The following is a 16,617-nucleotide window of genomic DNA, read 5'->3' on the forward strand; positions in this document are numbered from 1 at the left end:
GGGGCGGTGTTAGCCACGCCCTACCTAGCAGGGATTGGCTGCGCACACAACAAGGGGCGGAGCGAGGGACTATTTCCCACGGCGGAGGCGTGGGACCTGACTTGTGACACTTAACGTCACGCAGTGGGTTGAGTCATTTGCTAAGGGCGCGCCTTGCAATTTGCCCCGGGCGCGGCGGGGCGGGTGGAGGCTTCTCCTGGATTCTGTGCCCGGTACCCTTGTTCCAGATTCTTCCAGCCCCTGGAAAAACCGGCTGCAGACTGTCTCGCAAACGCCCGCGGATCCGAGCGGAGTCTGGCTTCCCCACTTAGCTCACCGGTCGGTCGGTCGGTCGGTCGGTCGGTCCTGGGACTCCGACCTCGGAGGGATGGTTGGGCGAGATTCAGCGCTGTGGAGCCGACTTTCCTCCACCGCCTCTCTTTCCACCGACACTGTCCGCCCCGCACCTTCACTAATGTACTCTGCACAGCCTCCACTCTCGCTCTTATTTTGTATCTGTATTCAGAGGCTTTTCTGGGCTTGAAAGCGAGAAAGAGCCTTCCTGTTCTCTGGCTCTTGGCCCTGCTATGAGGCCACAGCTATCAAGACCAAAACTGTGGCTTGTCTTGGGTCAGTGGTAAAACGAGGACTGCAGGTTACTTTGGGAGGATAATATGAATTGAAAATAACTGGCTTGTAACCATGTGCCGCTGTTCAAAGCTCCAGGATACTAGGACCTTAGAATTACACAATATTTGGTTCCCATAAAATGTTCAGATCGTTCCCCCAGCAAAATATTTGCATAGAAAAATTGTAGTTCTGCAATGAGATCATGACATTTGTGGCTAACACTTTCTACACACACAGTCCCAACAACAAAGTACAATGATAGAAAAATTTCCCCTGAAGCACAAATTAGTTTATTGGGCTCATTTACAGACCATAGGTGACAAGTCACTTAACAAGCAAGTGAGTAATCACTCTCCTTCAAATAAGCTTGCACTGGAAAGTATCCAGTAGAAATGAAGGCTTCCTGGCATGGATGGAGCCCACTTCCCTACTGCTCTCCAGCCCACACTCTAGCCCCTCCCCAGGCTACACGTAATTAGGGCGGAAGTACGTTCAACAGCTGGTATCGATTGCAGGCATACCCAGGTGAGGGTTCCAAGACCCTCTTGGCCCCTCCTTCAAATATGATGATCTTTGGGCACAGCTACATTCCTGAAGATGGCTGTTGTTTGGCTCCGATGATAGAAAAGTATCGCAGCACTTAAGGGGCAGGTTGTTCATATTTAAAGTGCCTAGGGACAACCCAACCGAAGGTGCGAATGTGTGTGGACATTGTTTAGATACAGTTTCAAACTAACCAATCCTTTTTTTTTTTCAGATGAATGTCATTAGATAATAAAGGCATACATATCAGATATTGTTATTTTGTATAAAATCTTTTCATGTAAGAAATGCCTATGTGTATAAAGGTAAAATGGCAGCCATAAAGCTTCAGTTTGTTTGTTTAATGGTGATGAGGACTGGAGTGTCCTTGCTAGCTTTATTATGTTTTCAGATACTGAAGTCAGGGCTGAAGAAATGGCTCAGTGGCTAAGAGTGAACACTGTTTTTCCAGAGGACAAGAGTTGGGTTTCCAGCACCTGTGACAGGTGGTTCAAAACCACCTAATTTCAACCCCAGGGGATCTCTGTAGTGGTTATTCCTGGTTGTCAACTTGACTATATTTGGAATGAACTCCAATCCAGAATTGGAAGGGTCACCAGTGACCCTGATCTGGAGGCTGGGAGATAGAAGTTTCTGACCTGGATCTTGGTATGGAGATCTTGAAGACAGTGAGATCTCTGAGTTCAAGGTCATCTGGGATTAAAGGTGTGGTGGTACACACCTTTAATCTGGGCTACACCTTCTGCTAGAGACCATATAAGGACATTGGAAGAAGGAAGTTGTGCTCTCGCTCCGTTGACTGCTTGCCGTGTGGGACTGAGTAACTGCTAGATCCTTGGACTTCCATTCACAGCTACGACTGAACCATTGTTGGGAATTGGACTGCAGACTGTAAGTCATCAATAAATTCCTTTACTATATAGAGACTACCCATAAGTTCTGTGACTCTAGAGAACCCTGACTAATACAATCTCACACCCGCTTCTGGCCCTTCTTGGGTACCTGCACTCACATGCAGAGACACAGTCACATAATAAAAAAAAAAATTAAAAAGATGTTCAGAGTCATTAACCAAAAAGTAGGTATACATTTGCTGGGTGTGCTGGCACATGTTTTTAATCCCAGCACTGGGAAGGCAAAGGCAGGAGCGTCTCTGTCAATTCAAGGCCAGCCTGGTCTACTCAGAGAGCTCCGGGATCAGGATAGCCAAGACTTATTAGAAAACTTTTTGTTGTTGTTGTTTTGGTTTTTCGAGACAGGGTTTTTCTGTGTAGCCCTGCCTGTCTTTGCTATGTAGCCCAGGCTCTCCTCTAGTTCCTTATTGTTTTTGTTTCATTTTTTTTTCCCGTGAGCGTTGGGCCTGGCTTGGACCCTAATTACTGAAGCTCTGTTGATGGGCATTTAGGGTTTTCCCAATATTTTGCTTACGAACAAAGCAGAGGCAGACGTTTCCCAGCATGAACTGTACCTCCTGGGTACAGTCCCAGAAACAAAAGAACTGGGTCAAAGAGTAGGCATCCTAATAAATATTCTAATAAAAATTCTAATAAATATTGCCTAATTGCCTTTCATAGAAGTATCAGTTTACATGGCTGACACCAAAGCATGACAATTCCCAGCTCCTCATGCCCACGGCAGCACAGTATAATAGGATAACTTTTAGGATTGTTGACAGCATGGTAACCATGACCAAACCCTAGAAGCATACTATATATTTTATACCTGTAATTCCAACACACAAGCGGCTGAGGTGAAAGGATTGCCTGCTACTAAAGCCAGCTACTAAAAATGTCATCAAACTCCGGCCTAGTGTCTGGATTTACTTAGAAACATAACTTCCTACTTAAGAGCTCATTCGGACTCCGTGAACATCGCCTTTACCTTGGGTTTTAGCAAAAGCTGGCAGTCTATTATTAGAGGCTCTATAACGTCTCAGTTATGAATTGTACCACATCCAGCCAAGTAGTTCAGGCACTGTGTGGAGATGGGGGTAGGGAGCCACGCCCATCTCTGGCTCAGCAGACTGCTTTTACTCAGGAGCTAAATACAAGCAAAAGTAAAGGGACCGACTCTTTCACTTGAAAATCTTTTGTTGGAGGACAGAAGGTAACATATAAGGTTTCTTTGGCTAGCCATGTATGCTTTCTTGTGTGTGAAAGTCCTTATAATTGGTGGCTGTAACTAAAATCTAACACAGTGTAAACTCAAAAAAAGTGAGTTTCTCACTAGCAGGCTTGTCAGACCTGTTTTTGAAGATCCCCTCTAGCTAGGATTGGCTTTGTACTTTGTTAAAAGGTTGGGAAAGAATGGTAGCAGGGTTGGGGGGGGTGACCTTACCTTTCCCTAAAATACTTACTACTGGGTCCTTTATAGAAAACATTTGCCAACTCACGCAATAAAAGCATTGCACGTTGTATAAAAGAAACATGATGGCGGCACAGTTAACTGCACTGGCTTTGATTTTTGTCTGTCTTGTTGTTGTTTTAAGACAGTCTCATGTAGCCTAGGCATGGGTTTACCTCTGGACATGAGACTGTCTTAAAACAAAATATGTAACAAGGATGACCCCGGAGTTGCTCTTCCTACTGTCTCTCCAGTGTGCTGGATCACACTGGAGAGGGCCCGCCTTCAGACCCCGAGCACATGGAAAATGCCAGTGTGGTCTCCCTGGTCTATGATCCTAGGTATCAGGAAACTGAGACCAGGGCAGATTCGGCGCTCACTGCCCAACCAAGGTTAGCCAATCAGTGGGCACTGTGTCTGGTGGGAGACCCTGTCCCAAAAAAGATAAAGCAGGGGACCAGAGAGACACAGCTCAGTGTGAAGCACACTGGCTGCCGTTGCAGAGGACCCGGTTCTATTTCCAGCACCCATGGGGCAGCTTATAATTTTCTGTAATTCCAGTTCCTCAGGATCAACACTCTCTACTGGCCTCTGTGAGCCCCAGATACACAGACATAATGTAGGCCAAATACTCACACACATGAAATAAATCGGTTTTTAAGTGAAGAACAAACTTGACATATAAACCACTGACATCCCCTGTGCACACACTCATGCACACACAACTATATTACACGCATGCACATGTGTGTCCATAGGAATACATTACATACTAAACACATTCTTTTTTTAAAGGATTTATTTATTTCATATATGTAAGTACACTGTCACTGTCTTCAGATACACTAGTAGAGGGCATCAGATCCCACTACAAATGGTTGTGAGCCACCATGTGGTTGCTGGGAATTGAGCTCAGGACCTCTGAAAGAGCACCGAGCCATCTCTGCAACCCCACAATTTTTTTTTTTAATGTGAGATTCTTGTTAAGACTGTACAAGACAGCCAGGCAGTGGTGGCAAATGCCTTTAATCCTGCAGAGGCAGGCGGATTTCTGAGTTGGCAGCAAGTCTGGTCTACAGAGGGAGTTCCAGGACAGCCAGGACTACACAGAGAAACCCTGTCTAAGACTGTACAAGGATGACATAGGCATATTGATGAATGGACTAGAACTGAAAGTCCAGAGGTAAACCCATGCATTTTATGGCCAACTGTTGCTAAACAAGGATATGGAGAGAATTCAGTGGGAGGAAGAAGTCTTTTCCAAAAGTCATCCTAGCTGGGACACATGCCTTTAATCCCAGCACTTAGGAGGCAGAGGGAGGTGGATTTCTATGAGTTCCAGGTCAGCCTAGCCTACCTATCAAGATCCAGACCAGCCAAGGTTATCTAGACCCTGTATCAAAAACATAGATAGCGCCGGTCGTGGTAGCACGTGCCTTTAATCCCAGCACTCGGGAGTTCGAGGCCAGCCTGGTCTACAAAGTGAGTTCCTGGACAGCCAGGGCTACATAGAGAAACCCTGTCTTGAAAAAACAAAAACAAACAAACAAACATAGATAGCAAAATTATTTTGGATTTTAGACAGAGTCTTGCTTTGTAGCCCAGGCTCTCCCAGGCTCGCTCACACTCAGCATGCTCGTAGCCCAGGCTCTCCCAGGCTCGCCCACACTCAGCATGCTCCTATCTCAGCTTCAGTGCTGGAGCTAGCCTAGGCCTGCAGCGCTCCACCTAGTCACATGGAAGAGAGATGCTGGGCTTCCTGCTTTACACTATACAGACACTGATTCAAGATGGACCAAGTAGCTAACTGTAAGAGATAAAGTTATAAGAATTCTTTAAAGACTTTACAGGCATAAATTTTCAGCGCTTGGTGACAGCTCTTTAGATATGACAGGAAAGAAACAGGCTTTGGGGAGATAAGAGGACTTTTCTGCTTTGAATGATACTATTCATTAATTTTAAAAGGCAACACACAGGGCTGGCAAGATGGTTCAGCGGGTGAGAGCACTGACTGATCTTCTGAAAGTCCTGAGTTCAAATCCCAGCAACCACATGGTGGCTCACAACCACCCATAATGAGATCTGATGCCCTTCTCTGGTGTGTCAGAATACAACTATGGTGTACTTATGTATAATAATAAATAAATCTTTGGGCCAGAGCAAGCAGGGACTGAGCGAGCAGAGTTGACCCAGTCGGAGCGAGTGGGGCTGACCAGAGCAAGCAGAGGTCCTAAAATTCAATTCCCATCAATCACATTAAGGCTCACAACAATCTGTACAGCTACAGTGTACTCACATACATAAAATAAATCTTTTTTTTTAAAGGCAACATACAGAGTGGAAGGGGAAATGTTTGGAAACCACTTATTTAATAAAGCAGATATATCCAGAATACATTTAAAAAATACTCTAACAACATAATGTAAGAAAAGAGATGGGGGCTGGAGGGATGGCTCAGCGTTCAGAGCACTGGCTGCATCCTAGAGGATCTGGGTTAGATTCTCCACACCCACATGATGTCACACACCCACCTGCTACTCCAGTTCAGGGGATCCAATGTCCCCCTTATGGCTTCCTCAGGCACCAAACATGCACACGTTTCACAGGTATACATGCAAACAAAGCACCCATACACATAGAAATAAAATAACATGTCAACTCAGTTAGGCACAGTGGCTCACACTTGTAATCCCAGCCATCAGGAAACTTAGACTACCTGTCACGGTTAGCTTTAGCTGTTTACATGACATGACCTAGAAGTATCTTGCCGAAGCTGGTGTGGCCCTGGTGGAGACAGTGACATGGTTCCTGTCCCTGGGACAGGGCCCCATTGTGAGCCTTCATGATGGTTGCAGTGAGCATAAAGCTTGTGTGTATAAGAATTACATATTTTCACATTCCTCGGAGGAATGTCCTCTCTGCTAAGGTAAATGACTCCAGTGGAATTAGAAACAGCAGGTGAGTCCAGGAGGTGAAGGTGTGGCTAATGTCTCAGCAACATGGTAAACACTGTGACCTTAAGGACAGCCTCTGAGGCTGTGGGGAAGGGCTCTAAATACATGAGTTCAAAATATATGTGATTCTTCAACTATGCAAAATATAAGGATGCAATATGAATTATGGGGGCTTCACAAATCTAAAGGAACAAAGACATCTACGCTGTGGGCCAGCTTGTCAGAAAGATACAAAGATAGGCAGACTCCTGAGTTCCAGCTCAGCCTGGGACACAGTGAGGTTAGGCCCAGGGGTGGTGGAAATGGTCATTTCAGGGCAGGGTCCCACCGAACAAGCTTCTCATTTATGCTTAATGAAGGCAGGCAGATTTCTGAATTCTTTTGCAATGTTAAGAAAAAAAAATGTATGCTTGCTGTCTCTTAAGAATCAAAGAGCTGGAATCTCAGGATGCTGATTCAAAAAATATTCAAAAGGGAACCTGAAGTAAATGACCGGACTGTTATGTAAATTAAATAAAACTGGGCTTTCGGTCTGCATGAGATGAGCTAGCAAAAGCCAATAGCAGTTCTTCTTTAGAATTTTTACTAGTGAGTGCTGAGCTCTCTGGAGATCTCTGGAGAGCAACAGCAGCTCTTCAAGAATTTTTTCTTAACAGGATTTCTGACTTGGCCAGAGGATCCAATAATTTTTTTTATAGCAGCTTTTCTGACCTTTTCTGACCGGGTCACAAAAGCCATCAGCTATCCAGATAGCTTTTAGAATTTTCACTAGCAGAGCTGTCTCAACTAGAGAGTTTTTAGGAGAGCAAGGAGAGAGAGAGAGAGCGCAGTCTGGAAAGCCATCTCTTCAGAACCTAAGCTGCCAGCTTGGACCCACGATCTGACTTCAAGTCGTTTCTTTTTGACACTCCCAGACACCCCTTCTCTCAGAACTCTTTTCTGTGCCGAAGCTGGTCCTTGGCAGTATCCGGGAAGAGAATCTAAAGGAATTGTTGAGAAGACATTGACTGTGGCGTGTCTGTGGAGGACTGTCTTGATTGTTATTAGATGGCGGGCCCACTCCCTGGGCAGGTGATGTGAACTGCATCAGCAAGCTGGCTGAGCACAAGCCCCTCTAGGAGCCTGCAAGCAGCATCTTCCGTAGTTCCAGCTGAACTTCTTTGGATGTAGAGTGAACTTCTTGGTCTGAGTGATAACTGTTATCCGTGTGATAACTGTAATAGGCCAGCCTTCAAGTTCCAGTCTTCGATTCCCTGAGTGATGGACTGTGGCCTGGGTTTGTAAGCCAAATAAACCCTTCATTCCTTGAGTTACTTTTGGCCAAGATGCTTTATCACAGCAGCAGAAATACGACTCAGAGTACTTACCTGTTGCTGAAACAAAACTCCTGACAAAATCAATTCAAGGAAGAGTTTATTTTTGGCTCACAGTTCTAGGATGCAAATCCATCTTGTTGGGGAAGGCAGAGAGACAGGAACATGAGGGAGCTGGCCACTTTGCATGTGTGGTTAGGAGATACACAGCAGTGAATGGTCTAGGATTCTAACCCAAGGATTGGCACCACTCACATGTAGGGTGGGTTTTCCTACTTTAATTAACCTAATCTTGTTAAGACCTCACAGGCATGCCCACAATTATTTTTACACCCAGAATCTGAACCCCATTAAATTGGCGAGTTCAGCCATCCCACAGGGTTACTGTGAGTTTGAGGCCAGGTCTCTCTCGCTCAATAGCCAAGTACCAGGGCCAGCCAGGACTACCGGGTTTTGTTTTGTCTAAAAACAAAACAAAAACAAAGATGGGTAAGAGAAAAGGCTGAGGCTGGAGAGATGGCTCAACAGTCAAGAGCACTGACTGCTCTTCCAGAGGTCCTAAGTTTAATTCCCAGAAACCATATGGTGGTTCACAACCATCTGTAATGGGATCTGATGCCCTCTTCTGGTGTGCATGAAGACAGCTACAGTGTACTCACATACATAAAATAAATCTTTAAGGGGGCGGGGAATCTGGGGATACAGCCCAGTTGGTAGAGTGCTTGTCTAACATGCATGAAGCCTTGACTTCAATTCCCAGCATGAGATGGGATATTTTCCTGAACTTGGAGGCTGGTTGGGCAGCCAACGAGCCCTATCAATTCTTCTGTCTCCACACGAGACAGCTTTAGGGTTGTGGCTTGTATATGGCCCTGCTCTGTTACTATGTAGGGGTGGTGATTTGAACTCAGGTCCTCATGCTTGCACAGCAAGTGCTCCTACCCCCTAAGCCATCACCCCAGCCTATTAATTATACTGAGGAGAAAGGCATGTGTCACCGTGGCAAGGGGGCAACTTTGGAGCCAGTTCTTACCTTCCACTTTTATGTGTTGAGTTCTGGTGATTAAAACCTAGTTTGACAGGCTTTTGAAATATGTGTTTTTACTCTCAGAACCATCATTCTTGTGAATTATACTTAAAAAAAAAAATCCGGGCTGGAAGATAGCTCAGTAGTCGAAGAGATTGCTATGAAGGCACAAGGACAGACGCTTGGCTCCCTAACACCCATGTAACTACTGTGGGTATGCGGGCTGCCTGTAATTACACAGCTCAGCATATAAAGATGGGAGACCCCAGAGCAAGATGGCTAGCTAGACTAGTTGGGTTGTCAAGCTCTGAGTTCAAGTGAGAGACCCCGACTCAGTATATAAGTTGAAGAAAGGCATGTGACATCAACCTCTGGCCTCTACACTCACATGCACACATATGTGCAGGTGAACCTGCCCACACATACAACCCTGCACAAGCATGCATACACATGCATATACTAGTACACACACATATCTATGTCAAAAAAATAAGTAAATGGAACCGGGGTTCTGAAATGTTTCCTGCCATTGCTAGTGTAATGTAAAGACTTAATGAGGTCAGTGTAGAAGCCAATAAATATAAAATGGATTTCAGGGCTGGTGAGGTAGCCCAGTGGTCAACTGGGCTATGTGCTTAGCATGGGTTAGCTATAGGTTCAGTCCCAAGTACAGGAATCAAACAACAGCAAAAAGGGGGTAAATGGATTAGGAAGATATTTTGGTCCTGTAATTGCGATGGTAGGACAACCACTTTGCAAGCACAGATACAAAGAGGGCAGGGTAAGCCTGGGGCTAGGAGATGGCTGTGGGTAAGGCATGTGCCCACACCCATAGGTGCTCACTATCCAAAAGCACAAGCTTGGTGACCTGAGTTCAAAATCACAGAACCAACACACAAGCTGGATGTGGTAGCAAAAGCATCTCTAACACTAGCACCCCTCCGGGGAGACGGGAGGAAGAGACAGGAAGGTCTCCGGAGGTTCCCAGGGCCGGCTGGCTGGGCTTAGAGAGTTGCAAAGGGTTGTCTTGTGACCTGCACGTTTATGGATTTGTGTGTTTGTGCTCATGCACCCACAGTGCCATAGCACAGACATAGTAAAAAGAAAAAGAAAACCTATTACTCTGTACAAAGTCTTCCAGATCTAGAATGAGTCTAGGTGAGGCAGAGGTAAGATAAGTATGTTTCTCATCACTTGATCATGAACCTGAATCACAACACTGTGGAGAAATTTTAAGAACACAGGAAACGCAAAAGAATAGCAGTTTTTTGTTTTTTTGTTTTTCTAGACAGGGTTTCTCTGTATAGCCCTGGCTGTCCTGGAACTCACTTTGTAGACCAGGCTGGCCTCAAACTCAGAAATCAGCCTGCCTCTGCCTCCAGAGTGCTGGAATTAAAGGTATGTGCCACCACCACCCAGCTAAGAATAGCAGTATTATGATTCCATATTATCATAAACAGCCCAGCATCCCCTACACAATTGCCGTGGCATGAACCCAGGTCCTGTCTACCCTTGAATCTAAGCTGCCCAACATTACACAATAATCTAATAACAAACTCAAGACATTTCATTGGAGGCTATCAGTCAGCTATTTTCTTGTTGAAAGTGTCTGCCAGGTCAATTTCAAAGTGATCTAACAAGGCTATGTATGCTGAATCTCTAAGTCTAGCTCACCAAGAATGACGGAGGTCTTAAAGTTACTGTTATTTCAGCTTGTATTCATACACAAAAGTCTAAAAGCTAGTTTGATGATATCTCATTTCCTAGGTATGTGAACAAATCAAATTCTTGAATTTGAAATGTTTTCTTGACTGATATTGAATGGTAACTCCTATCTAAACATTCCAGCCATAAGAAAGCAAACAAGCAGCTGGGCGGTGGTGGTGCACGCCTTTAGTCCCAGCACTTGGGAGGCAGAGGCAGGCGGATTTCTGAGTTCGAGGCCAGCCTGGTCTACAGAGTGAGTTCCAGGACAGCCAGGACTACACAGAGAAACCCTTTTGGTGAGCATTTACATGGGACACAAATATCTTCACATCCTTTGCCCATTTGGAGATATCTATCCACATACTTCTTCCCCAGACGTCTTTCTCACCAATTTTCCAATTGTGATCTTTCCAAGTCCCTGACCATCCAGCCAATCCATTGGCTACAGCCCATGAGTCAGTAAATAATTGTACATCTGGCCATTTCTTCTTGCAAACAAACTGTAATACCATGTGTACTGCCCGGAGTTCTGCCCACTGTGAAGATTTCCCTTCACCTGTGTCTTTCAAGGTTGTCCCAGAAAGGGGTTGTAATGCTGCAGCTGTCCACTTCTGGGTGGTGCCTGCATAACGTGCAGAGCCATCAGTAAACCAGGCTCTAGTCTTCTCCTCTTCGGTCAGTTGAAACAACAAAACAAAAAACAACAACAAAAAGCAAACAAGCAAGAACAATTTACCTACAGCATTGTCAAGGACCACCATTCTTCAATTCCACCGTTCTAGCACATTCTGCAAGACACAGGCAATGGCATCTCGTTGGAGATTTCAGGAAGGAAGAATTTGTAAGAATGCTTTATGCAAACACTTCGACTAGTCATTTTATCAGCAAGAGTCAGCACTCTTGTTTGTTCTGCCTCGTGAAGCCGCAAATCATAAGAGAACTTGCACAGGGCTTTCAGAGATTGTTTTACATGACTAGCACAACTCTTGAGAGAAGAGGGCCAGAACAGGGAAGTGACTTGCCCAAAAGCGAACAGACTGGTCGGTGGCAAAGCTGGGGCTGAAAGTTGGGCCTTCTAAAACAGGGCTCCTCTTTTTACTTCTCTACGGAGAGACTTCAGGGGTAGGTATGGGTTTTCCGCCCAAATAAGGGGAAAGAAGGGAGAGCAACGGAGAAATAATGACGCGGACAGTAACAGGAGTCGCGTTAGAACGGAGTTGAACCACGTTCAGCCTTTCCAAACACCCTTAGATAGCAACAAGGACCACAAGCTACCTAGGTCCTGTGTCTGTGACCACCTGATAGCTTAGTCCCTCCCACAGAAGCTGTGGGCCCTCTTTCTTTACTTTAAATGCCTCGAGAGTTGAAGAAGCCTTGGGACAAGTGGGAGTGAAGAGGGTTTGTGACTACGGGATGGTTGGCCCAGGTTCGGCTACGGAGGGGGAAGCCTGCGGCGGAGCTGTGGTTGGGGGATGTGGGTTCTGTGGCTGAACTCGACTTTGGGAGAGGAAACCAGCCGGGGAGATGACAGCTGAGTGGAGTTCACCCGCTCTAAAGGTGCGCGGAAACGTCAGGACACCTCCGAAAGCTCTTTAGATGCTCAGCTCCGCGTCGCCAGGACCAGATCGCGGGCGGGGCCCCTCTGGAACGCCCGCGATTGGATGCTCCCTAAGCCCCGCCTTCCCGGACCCTTTTCCCCCGAGGCCCCGCCCACAGCGCCAGGCGCGCGCCTCGGGAGCCGGGAGGGGTCGGGGCGGCGGCGGGAGGAGAGGTGAGGCTCCGGCACGCGCCCCACTCGCTGCGAGAGCGCGAACCGCGCGCTCCCGTCGTCCGCGTCGCCATCTTTTTTTTTTCCCCCCTCCGTCCGTCTGTCTGCCGTTGGCTTTGTCTGTCCGCCGCGCCGCCCCTCGCCTCCCCGCCGCCAGCCCGGCCCGCAGCCACCCTCTGCCCACCGGGGCCGGGTCCCAGAGAGCCCGGGCCCGGCCGGCTGGAGCTGCGGCCGGGGCCCATTGTCCCGCGGTCTGTCCGTCCGGAGGCGGAGCCCAGGGACGCGGAGCGCCGAGGCTGCGGGTAAAGCGCCCCCGCGCCGGGAGTCGGCAACCCGCGTAGCTCCCGACTGCCCGCGCCGCCGCCCGCCTTTTGTTTGCTCGCTCCTGGGGAGGGGCGGGCTGGGTGCTGCGGCGGCGGCCGGGTGCGGGCCTCGCGGGCCGGCGTCTGACAGGCTGGGGTGGAGCTGGGGGAGGGGAGGATGGGCGTGGGAGAGCGGACGGGGCGGGGGGCCCCTGCCGTCCTGGAGCGGGCGGGCGGGCGGGCGGGCTGGCCCAGGAGCTACTAAATTTAGATTTCGGAGGAGGCTAAGTGGTCGTCTGTGGGTTGGTCAGAAACGCGTAGGGAGACCTCTGGCTCCAGTCTAATTACCTGGGATTTACCTCTGCCCCTGTTGGGAAAAGCCAGAGAGACACCCTCTCAACTGATGGCACACCCCAGCTCCAGCGCCGACCCGAGAGGACCCGGGCACAGTGAAATGGCTGTATGATTGTCTTTCTCTTCTCCCTTTTGGCAGCTTCACATCACTCGGATTCGGGCGACTTTACTTTGCTTCGTGGGAACCTCATCAGAGCTGGAGGTGGGAGTGCACCCTCTTTTCTTTAAGGCTGGAAAAGGGCGCGCGCACACACACACGCACATCTGTAGTGTGTGTGCCCTGGAAGCTGCATCCTAACACCTGTGAGAGCAGAGGCAGGATGAGGGGGTGGGGGCCAGTGCATCCTTCCCAAGGACTCTTGACTGTGGCTCTATAGATGACAAAAACAAAAACCCCTACTCCCTTTAAAAGTCGCATCCCTTGTAGGTCGATCCTCAGTTTCCCGTTCTTCCCAGGTTCCTCCCTGAGCAGAAGATACTCAGGCGGCTCGCTATCCAATTACATTCCGAGCTTAAGTTTCACAATTGGGCAGCGCTGAAAGCAAAAGGGACCAAGTGACCTTTTGTACTTATGGGGTCTTGTTTTAAGAGGGTTACAACCTATAAAACTAACCTCAGATATTGTGCAGTTTGGGTCAGGAGTGGCCTCCCCGTGCCATTTGTCTGTCTCCTTACTTATTTTCCATGGTTTCCCCCCCTCCTCTGGACTTTTTCTTTCTAGTGGGTTTTTGAATTCTTGTGCTTTGGCTTTGTTTTGTGCTAAGGGAGGGTGTGTGTTTATTTTGCCTGGATCCCTCAGGTGTGAAGTCCCAGGAGGGACCATCTGGTCAGTTCCCCACTGGGCCACTAGGAGGCTGATGAGAGGCAGTGGTTCAGCTGTGGCTGCAGGTTTCCTCTCTGTGCCTTGTAGCTTTCTTACTGAACCAGTGTCTTGCCAGGATGATCTAAATAGAGCCTGGCACTCCTTCAAACAGACTTTATTACCTCAGTCGCAGAGCTTCGGTTCCTGGTCCTTATGGGGGTAAATGGAGATGAGATATCATTTGTTTTCTGTTACATGGTAGAGAAGTATAGAAAGATTGGCAGTCTGCATCTCATTCAGCTTTCAACTTTGGGAGTCCCCAGACACAGAGAAAGACCTAACGTGTGATATTCAGTCAGAGCCTATATTAAAATGGGTAGGGAGGGCTGGGTGTGGTGGCTCACGCCTTTAATCCCAGCACTTTGGGAGGCAGAGGCAGGCGAATTTCTGAGTTCCAGGACAGCCAGGGCTATACAGAGAAACTCTATCTCGAAAAATTAAAAAAAAAAAAAAAGTAGGGAGAATAAACCAGGCGTAGTAATACCTCTGATCCCATTGGTCAGAAGGCTGAGGCTGGGGAGTCATTGAATCAAGGGGTTTGAATTCTTGTACCTTAAGACTCAATCTCCAAAAAAGAGTAGAGGCAGGGGAAAGGAGTGACTACCCCCTACAACTGGGGGTGTAGCTTAGTCAGTAGTGTGCTTGCCCACTATGCACAAAGACCTACCTAGCGTACACAGAATTTTAGATTCAGTCCCCAGCACCATGGAAGGCTGGGTATGGAGGCAGGTACTGCACCTGCCTGTACTGTGTTGAGACAGGAATATCAGAAGCTCAAGATCACTGTTGGCTCTATATCCCGTTCAAGATGAGTTAGGATGCATGAGACTCTCCAAGAAAAAGAGAACCAGAGAATACATCCCCTTTTATTAGATGTCAGGACGCTGCTCTCTAAAATTGTTCTTTCTGTTGTACATATTAGGAGTTATTTTCCTTTTTTTAATTGAAGGTCTGAAAAGAACTGTGTTTGGTATGCAGCTATGATAGAAGACTGCCTGAAAGCTGCTTCCTTGCCACTTCCTGTGGAGGCCTGTCTTTGCCATTTGCGGTTTCTTTCTTCTTTTGGTAAGGGGAGGCAGGATCTGATTACAGGTCTGAGGGCCTTCTAGCTACATAGAGGAGTAGGTTGGCATTATCAGGTGAGCTTCCTTAACTGGAGTGCACAGTACATCTAGCAGTTTGTTTTAAAGCGGTGAACTATATATTTCTATATGTGAGCCCAGTTTAAGACAGCGAGAACTAAAAAGAACCAGGGAGTGACTAAACCCACATCCCTAACTTAGGTAGAAAACAGAATTTCACCTTTTCCATTTACATTGTTCACTCTGCTGTGTTTGTTTTGTGGTGTTGGGAATCGAACCCAGGGTCTGATGCATGCTAGGCAGGCACTCTGCCAATATATCTCATCCCTAGTCCTCACTCTGTCTTGTAGAGAAAAGGCCACAGCTTCTGCAACTAACCCACTTCAGAGTCTCTTACATTGCTTATGGCTGAGAACCAGTGTTGTGGTTAACAAGGAACCTCCAGGTTTGAGAATTTGCCTGCCCGTCTATCAGATGGGCAGCTGCACATCTCTGCTGCTCCTCTTGTATAGGGCGCTTCGCCCTTTATTCCTCACTGGTCTCTTGCTACACAGCAAAATTGAGAAGAGGCTAGATTATGACTTTTGACCTCTTCAGACCCATCTGAGCAGGGCCAGCTGGAGTTGTACATTAGGAGACTGAATTAGTACTCCACCATGTGAGAGGCATCTACTTTTCTGCAGAGAGCGTGTCTTAAGTGGTGGAAGTTTGATTTGCTCTTGTATCATCATGCCTCGGCCTTATTGCAGATAAGTGATACCCTTGCTGCTTCTAAGCATCGTTCCTTAGAAAACTTTCTAGAGATACAGACTCCAGGTCTTGACTTCCAGTTGCACATGTGCCAGGTCAGCCACTACAGGTCATTGTTTGTTGTCTTTTTGCTTTCTTTCACATCCGTGGGAGCAATCCCTTTACCCACAGTACTTCTAACCTTGATTGCCCGGATTTGCATCCTTTTCTATCCAGTGCTCTTGACTTCGACCACTTAGTAGTAGTCTGAATCCCAAAGACAGCTTTATAGAAGAAGTCTCATAAGTAGTCGCCTCTCGAGTTTCTTGGTCCTTGACTTTGAGTTAGACATTTAGTTACCTTTTTCATTTCATTAGTTTAGTTATTTATATCTAGTGAGTTTTATATGCTCAAGAAGTATTTTTTAAGATCCTTAAATGTTCTAATTTTATAATTTCTGGGAAGAATAACAGGCTAACAATATTTTATTTTATTTTATTTTATTTTCTTATTATTGCAGGTCAGCACCGTACGAGGAGGTAGTGACCTGTCCAGGGGTGAAACTGGGGAAGAACGGAGCTTGGATATCAGGGAAACATGTCCCGTAGGAAACAGACAAACCCAAATAAAGTTCACTGTGAGTACTGGGCTTTGTCTTTTGAAACCTGGGTTGGAATGAAAGAGGAGCCTGAGTTTTGGGGGAGAGGCTCACACTCATTTGTTGGGGGGCGGGGGGAGAAAGGGCTAAAGATTCCCAGTATGGATTTGAAGTATAAAGTTACTAGAGTGCTGTCTAACTTGCCCAAGGGGTATGTATATGTGTTTGATTCATCTTTAATATGAACAATTACAGGAAACTTATTTTGTGAAAAAGTATATTAGGTGTCAAGGCTGTGAAGCAATAAAACATAACTAAACTATAATACAGAAGAAACATAAACATATAAGCTAGTATATGCTATTTGCCCAATAGATGCAGTATAGATTATGTACCACAGATGTTAAAAATAGGACAGTTTCAGTA

The 16,617-nt window shown here is 46.8% G+C and overlaps 1 protein-coding gene across 15 annotated transcripts in view; it reads left to right on the forward strand.

Moving 5' to 3' along the window:
* The first annotated feature begins 1,954 nt into the window (after positions 1 to 1,954).
* The window catches only part of Zfp821 (zinc finger protein 821), a 29,681-nt gene continuing 15,018 nt past the window's right edge, over positions 1,955 to 16,617 (forward strand). For 2 of the 15 annotated variants that reach the window (NM_001286391.1, NM_001167946.2), the window contains exons 1-4: positions 12,249 to 12,566; positions 13,060 to 13,122; positions 14,732 to 14,847; positions 16,114 to 16,230. Coding sequence is in view for 8 of the 15 variants with exons in the window: in NM_001167946.2 (NP_001161418.1) it covers positions 16,191 to 16,230 (40 nt within the window). In the remaining 7 variants the exon portion in view is untranslated. Of the gene's footprint in view, positions 2,044 to 12,186; positions 12,688 to 12,721; positions 13,123 to 14,731; positions 14,848 to 16,113; positions 16,231 to 16,617 lie in introns of those variants that run through there. The other 13 variants (NM_001286393.1, NM_001363383.1, NM_001363386.1 and 10 more) reach the window with 11 other exon arrangements.

Source organism: Mus musculus, chromosome 8 (assembly GCF_000001635.26).
Source record: "Mus musculus strain C57BL/6J chromosome 8, GRCm38.p6 C57BL/6J".
In the NCBI taxonomy this organism is placed as follows: Eukaryota; Metazoa; Chordata; class Mammalia; order Rodentia; family Muridae; genus Mus; species Mus musculus.